The sequence below is a fragment of the Sabethes cyaneus genome, chromosome 2, assembly GCF_943734655.1.
Source record: "Sabethes cyaneus chromosome 2, idSabCyanKW18_F2, whole genome shotgun sequence".
Taxonomy (NCBI): domain Eukaryota; kingdom Metazoa; phylum Arthropoda; class Insecta; order Diptera; family Culicidae; genus Sabethes; species Sabethes cyaneus.
This window is the reverse complement of record NC_071354.1, coordinates 51,743,453-51,755,565: the sequence shown is the minus strand read 5'-3', so window position 1 is coordinate 51,755,565 and position 12,113 is coordinate 51,743,453. Positions and strand designations below refer to the sequence as shown.

General features: G+C 36.8%; 1 protein-coding gene across 1 annotated transcript in view; it reads right to left on the bottom strand.

The window, feature by feature from the left end:
• Positions 1–12,113, bottom strand: part of LOC128735417 (uncharacterized) — a 129,988-nt gene that overhangs the window by 23,115 nt on the left and 94,760 nt on the right. The window contains exon 7 of the mRNA XM_053829904.1: positions 4,507–4,707. Coding sequence (XP_053685879.1) covers positions 4,507–4,707 — 201 coding nt within the window. The remainder of the gene's footprint in view (positions 1–4,506; positions 4,708–12,113) is intronic.

Sequence of the window (12,113 nt, the reverse complement as noted above, 5' to 3'; positions counted from 1 at the left end):
GATTTGAAGAAAGAAACCAGCGATTTTCCAAAAATAATCAATACTAAAATATCATTTTCTTGAAGCACTGACTCTCTTAGCCATATAAAAACACTTTGTGTTATTATGAAAGCATATATACCGCGGATAATAAAGTTTTTTCTTAACAGTGTTGCCAACTTTTTAGTTTTTCGAATAATTGTTAACGCTAGTTATGGGAATACAAGTTTAAAATGGCGTAGAATATTCTAGCCAATTGCCCGAACCATGGTAAAATGTTTCGCAGCTCGCTGATAGCCTTTAGATTTTACCTCCTTTGTTTGTTGCTGGTATGATACTAATATTGATTCAATTAGTGTGGGTATTACTGAGAAAAGTGGAAAATTTGGCAACACTGTTAACAAAAACCTTATTATATACTGTATACATGCTTCCACGGTACCGCACATTGCTTTTACAATGCATAGAGGTTCACTGCTTGAATGAAATATAATTTTACTCTTGATTATTTATGGAAAATCTGGGTTTGATTGCTTGAAATCGCTGTAACTCTGGATCGGTAAAGAACACCTCGTGGTTTTGAGCGATTCTTATGTAAAAAAATCTGAGGAATACGATGGAATTGGAATTTTTGAAATCAAATTGTACTCATTGAGAGAAAAATGCAAATTTAGTCTTTAAATTGAATTTAAAAATATTTGGCAGCACCGCCGCTAAAAACTAATATTTTTTCGGATTCCTTGGACAATTTTCTTTAGAAACATAATAAAATTGTCTTTGTATAATTTCCAGAGATATAAGCAAAAGAAAATAAGAGGATTTGACAAAAACGCGCCTTTTCATTAAAAATGGAGGTACTCCAATTAATCGAGGGAACGTCCAATCAGCACCAAACTTCGGATTTTTCTTGCTGACCTGAAACGAACAATCTGACAAAGTTTGGTTCAAATCCAAGATGGTCGATTACAAGTTTGTACTCTTTCTCGGTCACTTAACGTGGAATGACCCATTTAAAAATATTATTTTACCGTTTTTCATAAGGTTTTCCATCTCTTTTCTAGTACCTCAAAGGTCCTAAGTCGTCGGAGCGTAACGGCACTATCGTTAAATATTAACCGACTGGTCAGAGGTTAGCAGTTGGCTCGTTCTCAGAGAATATTCATAAAAAAGCGATATCGGTTATCTTTTGCCTCGAAAAGACCGTATCAATAACCACCACAGAACAGAGATCAGAGAAATACAAATCTCTTCTGGATCTCCTCGATAGACTGAACGTACGCCGTATGCCAAATAACGTTAGCGAAATCGAATTAGCTTTTGGCAAGGTCTTTGTAGAGCGCTAATGTTGCATAAGGGTCGTCGAGATTTAATTGATCACCTTATCAGTGTACCTATTGAAGAAAAGCGAGCAATCGAAAGTTAACCCCAGGTCACGACCATATGCAACGCGCAGCGCAACATGACCTTGGTATGCGAAGTCAAAGATCAAAGGATTTGATGGCAACAAGATTTTCACATCATCTGCGTAAATCAGTATAATTGCATGGTAGATTGCATCAGGCAATTGGTTCAGAACAGAATCACGAATAGCAATGGTCCTAGGTGACTGCCCTGTGGCACTCCTGAGTGCACAGTAGACGAATAAGATTTGTAGCCACGCATTTTTACAAATTATACTCTATTTTTAAGGTATAATTTTACCAAGTTTCATAGCGTACCAAGAGTACTAAAATCTCCAACCGCCTCCAAAACGCTATTAACGGCATCGACAACATCAAATGCTTTCCTCGTAGGTATCTGCATAATGCAATCCACTTGAAAACCTTTTGAAAGGTAATCAGTAACAGTAGAATTGATTTCACAAAGGTTTGTACTACTGATTTTTTCTTCATTATCGTAAAGGCAACTGTAAACTTACCATTTGAAAAGCTTCGGAATAACCAATTTTATAGCAACACACGATAATTTTCCATACCCCTTTCTAATGTATCGGAGTGATGTACGAGATCGTTCAAATGCAGACTGAAAGGAGGAAATCCTTTAATATGATTTTCTAGCCAATACTGATTAAACTGATTCAAAACATGCTGGCAACCTTAAATACGTTCGATGTTCAACGTTCTTCTCGAACGCATATAATCCGATGAGCAAACGTACAAAGAAGCGATTCGATTATCATACAATTTCACGTGCTCAATTATCAACGGTAGGACTACGAAAATGGTTTTTAGTGAGAAAACGAAGAATAAAAAGAGACAGTGATGCATGCCGTGAAGTCAAGTAACAAATTGCAAACGGGCCGTTTAGGGACAACATACCCAGCTAAAGTTCCGTAGTTTGTCAATTCTCATAAAACTAGGATTTTCCGGTGGCTCTTTACGGACATGTAGCCAGGATACTGAACGAAGCTCGTCGACGAATACTCGGAGTTTTGAACGTATTATTAGTTGGGCTAGTTATTTATACGATTGTCTATGCTATGGTATGTTATGGTTCTAGTTGGGCAACTTAGTTATATCCAGATTTAGTCATATGATCAGATGCCATTACAACTTTATAAGAATTACGTTGGTAAGAGCTGAAATAGTGAAGATATATCGTAGGCAGCAATGGTCTGCATACATGACCAGAAAGCCTGACTAAAAAGTAACCAAAACTATTTTACGCATAGAGAAAGACGCATGATCAGCTTGCATTGGTGGTTATCTTCCAAGACCAATATTATTGGATAACTTTATTCTGTTTGGTTTATGATCGCTGAAGTCACAAAAGTAAGGTACAGTAGAATAAATATTACTACGCTATCTTCATCCATTAAAAAGCGATTACATCCTCAATTAGGACTATAGAGGTTGGATTTTTTTTAATTGGAGGATAAGAGAGAATACGAAAGCAGATCATAAAATTGCCATAAATGCCAGAAAATTGTAATCCTAAAAAAATATCGGAATTTTAATTTCTTGTTTGTAATCCAGCTAGACCTGTAATTATATAAATATTTGTATTAACCGTCGTGGGCTGAATCCTAAGAATGTTATTTTCTAGTTGGACATTGCACAGTTTTCTAAGTTGAAATTTTCTATCATTATTTGAGATGCCAGATTGCAGATCGCAGTTACTCACGTTGTATAAGTAGCATGCTATCCGGCATATGATTATAACAAAATACAATGTAAACTCCTTATGCAACGCGATGATCAATTTTAACGTCATGCCAGCAGAAGAATAAGCTCCATATTCTATTCAAACATTGACTTACTGCCTTCAATATGTGAAAACCAATTGAAGCCAAGTCAATCAAAAATTGATAATGATTTTGGTATAAAAAACGCGCCCGGCCTTTCTCTCTATAGCGCCCATATATCGCTCATTGAAAACAAAGCTTACAAGGCGGTGTCATTTTTCAATGCTGGTACCACATATAGACATGTGACATCCCATATTTGAACCGATGGATGCGATGATCAGATCCGGCAGGTTGGGGTGTACGGCGTCGCTGCTTGGGGGACGAGTAAATTTGATTTCAGCCGACAAAGCAGCTGTGTTCCGGCAAAATTTTCATCTTCGTACAAGGTTGTTTTCCTTCGTCTGTCGTCACCGGATTCACTCGGCGGCGAACGTCCCATGACGGGCGCAGATGGGGCGGGGCGGCGATGCGATACGATGCCCTGGAGGAGGACGAGAAATTCGTCTATCATCGCGTCCCGGGAATACGAGCCACGGGTCGACGGAATCGAAAAGTGGCAGGTGAGACTCGTCGTAGCGCACTTGTCAAGATGATTTCGCCTTCGGGTTATTTATCGAAACTTAATTAGAGGTGAAGGTGCGAGGCAATTGGACCGGTGTTTCATCATCGCCGAATGGAACCGGGCGGAACAGAATCAATCATCGCGACATAAAATAACATTATTTTCGCTAATGGGTGCTACGACGTCAGTTATGGATTTAACGCAATTTAGGTACTACCTCTAGCCTGTTGACAGTCACTTTATGTTAAATACAAAAAATAAAAATCAATTTTATTTTTCAACCGTTCTGGTTCCAAGGCACTGAGTAACTATTTGTGCATAAGCACTCTCGATAATAATTACCCGGGCGGTGGCGGTTATCGGTTGCAATGCTTTCGCTTCAATAATAATGTTGCAATAGAAACATTTCATGGCGGTAAGACTTTCGAAAGTGCCCTCCGGATACTCGTTAGTGCAGGGCGGTAAAAGCGAATAAAAACCAATGCAACTCCCACACAGCCAATCCAGCGCATTCCGAGGGCAACGGAACGCTGATAGTTATCTTGCTAAAACCAGCTCTTATACGTACGATCCGTGCGCTTTTCCTCTTGAGTTGCATCCACCCGGCCACTTGGAGACTAGTTATTACTCGCCAATAGTGAAGCCATAAAAACTAGCCGACTGGAGAGCGCTGCGCTGGCTGGTGCAAATCCTTCGCGACCGGTGCATTTATGTGCAATGCCGCATATAAACCGCGCCGGAATCCTGTGAAAGGTAACGATGTAAACTAAACACTTACCTTTAACAGCAATCGAAACCGTTTGCAGTACTTCGAGCTTTTTGCGATTGGTCGAGCTCTGGCCAACACACTTGTACGTTCCGGCGTCCTGGTAGACGACGTCCTTCAGCGAAAATTGGCCAGTTGGCGTAGAGATGCCGACGCCGAGTCCTTTCAGGCGGGCCGTTATCGGATCCAAATGGGACCAGCAACCGAGTGAACCTGGAACGTGAACACATATTCGTCGTTAATCGTTGGAGTTGTGCGCGAGGAGCAAAAAAAATAGAACAGGAATTTCCGCCCGACTCGGTCCGACCGAGGTCGAGTGCAGCAATTGAAAAAAAAAAAAGGAAAGTGGAAAACGGCATGTATTTATGATGTATGGGGCAATTATGGGAGTGTTATTGCATTTCAGAAGCAGTTTAATTGCCGTACCGGCCTACCCATCGCAAAGGTACGCGAACGACAGCGAATCGGGCAAACGGAAACAAACACTGCCGAACAGGCCGACTGCTGTTCGTGCACCTTTGGCCTGCATTCGTCCGCTCGGCCGGACGGTCGGTCGGCTGGTTGGTTGGTTGGTTGGTGATTCGCCAATTGTATCACTAATAGGATGTCGGTTGTTAGGGCATTGGACTTTTAAGTGTTTGAGGTCAGTTCACTTCACGGCGAGCCATTGCGCCACAACAAGAGGGATTTTGACTGCAATTGTGGACGACTTTTTTCGGAAAATGAATTCGGTTATTTATGTTCGGTACGGAATGAAAATCCTGGTTATTGGTTAGGCTGCTGTTTGAGTATCAACCAGTTTCGAGTCATGCTATTTACAGTGTCTTCCCTTTATCGTGTTCGGTTGGGACAATCGTTATGGATTCTAGTAAAAGAGTTATTAAATCTCAAATTTCAAAATGGTTTAAGAGTCAAGAAAATTAGTTAGTGTAGATTGATGGAGCGAACATTAGTTTCGTCCATTAGAAAATCTTCGCTCGACATAAAAAATCATTTTCAAAAAAAAAAAATGCCTTACGCCTTCACAATTTGGTCTGCCTAAAGAATTTGTTGGTCTATTTTCGATTTTAATTTACAAGCGGTTGAAGAGCGGCAGGACTATATAATGCCATCCAATACAACTAAGTTGTGCCTGCGTTTTTAAATAAGGCCAATGCAAATTATTTTTCAAATTTTTATCACCCCCCTTGGAAATTGACTTGAAAAATCGGGGGGCAAAAAATAATTTGAAGGATTTGAGTTTTTTTTATAAAATCAATTCTCTGCAGGCTCCATAGCCCGAAAAACTCGAAAACTGAGTGTACGAGTTGAGTTTACGCTTCTAGCACAAAATAGAAATGGGAATTCCAACAGTAGAATTTCCGAAAATCGGCCAAAAAATTTTTCTTTCGGATATTTTTGGATAGAAAATAATACCGTATATATTAAAAGCAAGAATAGATTTGGTTTTCACGCTTAAAAATGCCTAAAATCCATATTTTTTGCTCGATCCGGTGGCCCAACACCGGAGGGACAAAAACTTTTTAAAATATTTGTAATGGCCTAATTAGAGTAAAAGAACGAACGTGTAGACCTAGTGGCTGGGTTGTTTTTTTTTTTACTGATTTGTTTGTCTACCTCCTATAATAATATTTTTTTGTTTTGGTATTTGAAAACTATATATTCCTTACCTTCTCCAACTTTTTTTGTCTATTTTTGCATCATTTATTAGAAATTTTGATTTTACCGTTACTGATTTTTTCATATTTTTTCTTTGTAAGAGGCAAAACCACTTCAACGTTAGCATTTTGTAATTTAGTATATGTTTTTATATCGCTGACAAAACCAAGTTTTAGTTTATATACTTTGAATATTTCTGATATTTTGATCTCAGCTGCTTCTTCGGCTCTTCTAGTTTTTTGTTCATCAGTTCCATGATAATGTTCATGCTCTTGCTGATTGCTTCTGCTTCGTGTCTTGAGTTTTACTAATGTTCCGATCTGATTTGCTTTTTTTGTTTTCACATTTTAATATCTTTTTTATCTGTCTCTCTTTCCAGTTCCAGACTTATCATACATTCTCGTTATTCAAGTTTTAAATTTTATGCTTTCTCTAATCGATTTTTGGAAAACTTCGCACATTTCGTGCCTTCTTCTACTCTATTTTGCGCCTTTCTATGCATTAGTTTTACCTTTGTTATACTATAACAAAGGTTTAAAAATTGGTCGAAAAACACGAAATTGATCCGAGGCCCGGAGGGCCAAGTCACATATACCAATCGATAGGGTTCGTCGATTTGAGCAATGTCTGTGTGTGTGTGTGTGTGTATGTATGTAATGATTTTTTCTATCGCCTGTTTCTCAGAGATGGCTGAACCGAATCGTTCGCTATTACTTTTGTTTGAAAGGTATTATTGTCTAGTAGATCACTATTGAGTTGCTTCGTGACACGACGTTTCGTTTAAAAGTTATAAGCAAAAATGTGAAAAATACGTGACACGGGTTTCTCTAGAACTACATGACCGATTTCAGCAATCTTAGTATCAAATGAAAGCTCTTATTAAAGCTAAATTATTCAGAAATTTGTAATTGAAAACAAACAAGTAGTTTAAAAGTTATGCTTAAAAAACCTGTTTTGACAGGGTAATAATTATCGCCTGTTTCTTAGAGATGGCCAAACCGATTTATGCGCTATTAGTCTCATTTGAAAGATAATATATCCTAATAGATCACTATTGAATGATTTTTTGATTGGACGTTCAATTTGAAAATTATGAGCAACCGTATACACCACACCAAAATTAACAAAAATTTATAATGATTTTAACCAAGATAATTTACCTAATTTCAATTATTTTAATATCAAACGAGAGGTTTTGACACTACGAATATATATGCAAAATTTCATAAGAATTGGTTTTACCGGTCAAAAGATATTAACCCTCGAACACTCGCGCCAACTTTTGTAACGCAGTTACTCGCGCGCACAATAGCCGCAAACCAAAGAAAACGTGTGCACTAGAGTTTTGACTGGGTAAGCTTGGTTTTAGGTTTATCGAACCTTTGGAAGAGTTTCTTGAAATTAAAAGCTCTATCGTTTGGGGGAATTAAAATTTTGATTAATCCCCCTAAAAGTGAAATAAATAAAATATTTTTCTTCAGTGTTAATATAACACATTGATGTGTTCTGCAAAGTTATAGTGCATATTATTACAAGATATTTTGCTAAAGACAGTAACCTTCTATCTCTGCAGCGAAGATAGAAAAATCTTATTTATTGTATATGAATTTGTAAAATCAGTTTTTCTATTTTTGCTCTTTTTGTAATTGTTGAATGACTTTTTCATGTACTACAAAATTGTACAAATAGTAAAAATACACAACTTTGCTGAAAACAGTATACCTGTATGATTGCTTGTTTAGGAACTGTAGAACTTTGATTATAAAAAATACCCTAATTTTGACTACGAATTACTCGACTACCAGCAGACGGATACATTTTAAACATTTTACATTGGATAGTTTTGCTGCATACAGACACCATTTTTCCATATGGAGAAACGAGAGAAAATTCCACTTGGGGTCAATTGCGGTACACCTCGCTTGCTGATTGCTTCGTTTCTGTGATGGCGGTTTATGCTGATCTATTTTCCCAACAATTTAAATTATTAATGCATTGAATAATTATGACATTTTGCTCAGAATAAGTTCATTGAAGAATATACGTTAGTTAAACAACGATTTGTAACTTTATAACAATATGGCGTTGAAAAACCTACACGTGTTGTACAAAATACAACAGCGTGAGTAACCGAAGGTTAATAAAAATTGATGAAAATTATTCTAGAGAACTCTATTGATGTGAATCAAATAGAATGGCATTACAGGAAATTATGCATAGTTCAAAAACCTATAAACTAGACCTTTACTAGGCAATGTATATGTTAAAGAATAAGATTTCCTATTACAACTTACTTTTATTTGCACTTACTCAAATTAATAACAACTTACTTATCCTTACTCAGCAATTTCATGAAAAAAGGATCTATCAAAATTTAAAAGTGTTCCTATTTTGTTCAAAATTTGTAAACTTATTCAATTTTCAAAAATTGTATGTAAACCAACGCATTACGCAACGTTGACCAATAGATGAATTATGTTCCGAAAACGTGTGGATTTCTATCTCAAATAGCAAGTAAGACCGTATAACAAAGGTTCCTTTCACCACTAGGTGGATTAAATCGGGTTTTTTCTGTATTTCTGCCTTTCTGTGTTTTTGTACTTTCTGTTCCTTCCATCTTTCTAATTTTACGTCTTTTTTCTGATTTTCTCTCCCATTTTTCTGTCTTTCTTCCGTTCTGCCTTTCTGTTGTTCTTTTATTCCCCTTATGTTTGTTTGTCCTTCCTACTTACTTTATTTATCACTTTATACGTCTTCACACCACAATATCTCACATAACTTTAACTCGTTGCTGCTCGGAGCACCTTTTTCATACGTATAGGAACCTTCTCGAAGCTTCCTGAAAGTTCGATCCGGTGGAAGTATATTCCAACATAAATCGCCAAAGCACATATCTCATTTGACGGCCGCGAACTGTGTTGATCTGTCATCACTACAGCATACTGACGAGGAGCGATCGTATCTCCTTATTCGAGTTGTTGCCAACTGCTCGGACAATCTTCGTCTTTTCGTATTTCTGACTTTCCGTCTGTTTGTTTCTCTCTCTCTCTCTCGTTCGATTTTCTCTTTCTGTCTTTCTATCTGTCTTTTTATATTTCGTCCTTCTGTTTTTCTATCTTTCTACTCTCTGTTTTTCTGTTTTACTGTCTGTTCGCCTTTCTCTATTTTAGTCAAACTGTCTTCCTGAATTTCTGCCTTTTTGACATTCTGTCAGCCAGAAGGATGTCCTTCTTACTCTATTTCTGTATCTTTCTCTCTATCTTTCTATTTTTCTGTCTCTCTGTCTTTCTGTCTTTCTGACATTTCTGTTTTTCTGCCTTTCTTTCTGTCCATCTTACTCCATTTCTATCTTTCTCTTTCTCTCTTTCTGATTTCTTTCTCTTCTGAAAGACAGAAATTTCTATTTTCTGTTTTGATCTCTTTCTATTTTTCTAATTATGTCAATCCTTGTTGACCTTTTACGGTGAAAATTGAAACTCCAACAATTTTGATGAGACATTTCTACCTACGCTTTTCCTTTCTTCCTTGTCATTCTGTCTAGTTGTCTGCCCATCTTAGTCTCTTCTGTCCCTTTATCTTCTGTCTTTCTTTCCTTTTGTATTTTTGCCCTTAAGCTTTTGTATCTTTCTGTCTTTCTTCTTACTTTATACTTTTTGTAATTTTATCGCTCTTTCTATCTTTCTGTCTGTCCAGCTTTCCCTCTGTCCATCTTTGACTCTTTTTGTCGTTCTGTTCTGTCCTCTGTCTTTCTATCTTTCTCTCTCTGTCTTGCTGTCTTTCTATCTTTTTATCTTTCAGTTTTTCGGCCTTTCTGTTCTTCTGTCTCTGTGTTGCTGTGTTCTGCTGTCTGTATATTTGTCATTCTTTTTCTCTTGGTCTTCCTGCCTTCCTGTCTTTTTGTCTTTCTATCTTTCTGTTTTTCTATTTTTCTGTCTTTGTTCCCACAACAACAGTGAGGCTGAAAGTCGCGTTATCACTATTCTCCCGTCACAGTGACATACAACAAAGGTAGCCCGAAAATCTGGCGAACACGAATAAAAATGTCTGGCAAAAATCTGGTGGTCAATTAGTCCGATGGGGAGGCGTTTTTTTGAAAAAATCTTGCTCGTTTTGCTCACCGTAGATGCAAAATTTTGTCCAAAATTAGAAGTGATGACCTTTTTGCAAGACATAGGATCGGAAATCTGGCAAAAACCTTGCACATTGCCTAATATATGGAAGATTTTGAGCTTTGTCTGTTTGTCTGGCGCGCAATCAAAAATCTGGCAAAATCCAAATTTATCTGGCATACTGGCAACCGTTCATACAACTGTAACCAACTGCTTCACTAGCAACACTGAACCCTTCCGTTATCAATAAGATAAAAGACTTCTAGCGAGGAACACGTCAATCAGTAAATTCTTTTACAATATTTCTAAATTTGTTAAATATATAAAACTCTAACTCAATCTATTACTAAAAATACTGAAAGGACTAAAACTGTAAGTAAAACATATCTATTGTTGCGGATACATATAATTTCTTATAAAAAGTAAAACATTTTAGTTTCGAGCAAACTCCAATTTACAATCCGAGTTTTAGCTGCGAAGACGTCCGAATTCAGTTTCGTAATAGTCTTTCTGTCCTTACGCTTCGTGTTAATCTGTGTCTGTTTCTGTGTCTGTGTCTGTGTTAATTTTTTCGGTCTTTCCATCTTTCTGTTTTTACAGCTTTCCGTCTTTCCGTCTTTAACTCTTTCTATCGTTCAGTCGTTTTGTCTTTCTGTCTCTTTTACTATTAGCTTTTCTGTCTTCCTGATTTCCTTTTTTCTTTATTTTTATATCTCAATGTCTGTTTGTCTTTCTGTCCTTCTGTCCTTGTCTTTCTCTATAGACAAGTAGACTTTCTGCCTTTCTGTCCTCCGGTATTTCTGTTTGTCCGTTTTTCTTAATTTGACATTCTGTCTTTTTACTTGTTCGTCTTTTTGTCTTTCTTTCAGTATTTCTATCTATCTGCCTATGTGTTATTCTGTCTGTTTCTAACTTTCTGTCTGTCTGTCATTCTCTCTCTCTCTCTCTCTCTCTCTCTCTCTCTCTCTCTCTCTCTCTCTCTTCGTCTTCCTCTTTGTTTGTTCTTCTCTCTTTCTGACTTTATGTTTTTGCGTTCTTCTGGTTTTCTTACTTTATAGTTGTCGGTTTTTTCGGTCTTTCGGAATTCAATCTTCTTGTCTGTCCGTCTTTGTATCTTTCTGTCTGTGTTGTTATCTCTGCATCGTTCTGACTGTTCATCTTTATCTCTTTCTGTCTTAAAGTCCTTCTTCGTTCTGTTTTCTAGTTTTCCTTTGTAACTTTTCTTGTTTATTTTCCTACTGGTTCCGATTATCAGTTTTCTTTTTATAATCCAAATGAAGTTTTCCGTTTTCCAATTTCCTTCTGACATTTTCATTCTTAATTTCTCTCACCGATTTGCACTTTTCGATTCCTTTTTCAATTTTGAATTCGTTCTTCCGTTTGGGTTTTGCATTTTCATTCTCTTTATGTCAGTTCGTATTACTGTTTCATTTCCTATTCATATTCATATTCTCCATTTCATTTTCATATTTCTCGTTGCTTTTTCTATCTTCCTTTTCATATTCCTTTATGAATTTCTTCATTTACAACAAGTTTTTCTACCTTATTTACCTTTGGCATTCCTCTACGGTTTCTTTTGTCCCTAGTCTTATTTCAGTTTCAACATTTCAGTCCACTTTTCTAGTTAAATTCGGTGTTTTCTTATATCTCCTTCTCTCATGACTAATTCTTTTTTAGTCTTTACTTTTCGTTTTCCTGATTAATTTAGGCCATTACAAATATTTTAAAAAGTTTTTGTCCCTCCGGTGTTGGGCCACCGAAAGGGGGGGGGGGGGCAAAAAAACAAAGAGAATTTTTTAATCGAGCAAAAAAATATGGATTTTAGGCATTTTTATTTTAAGTTCAAACGTG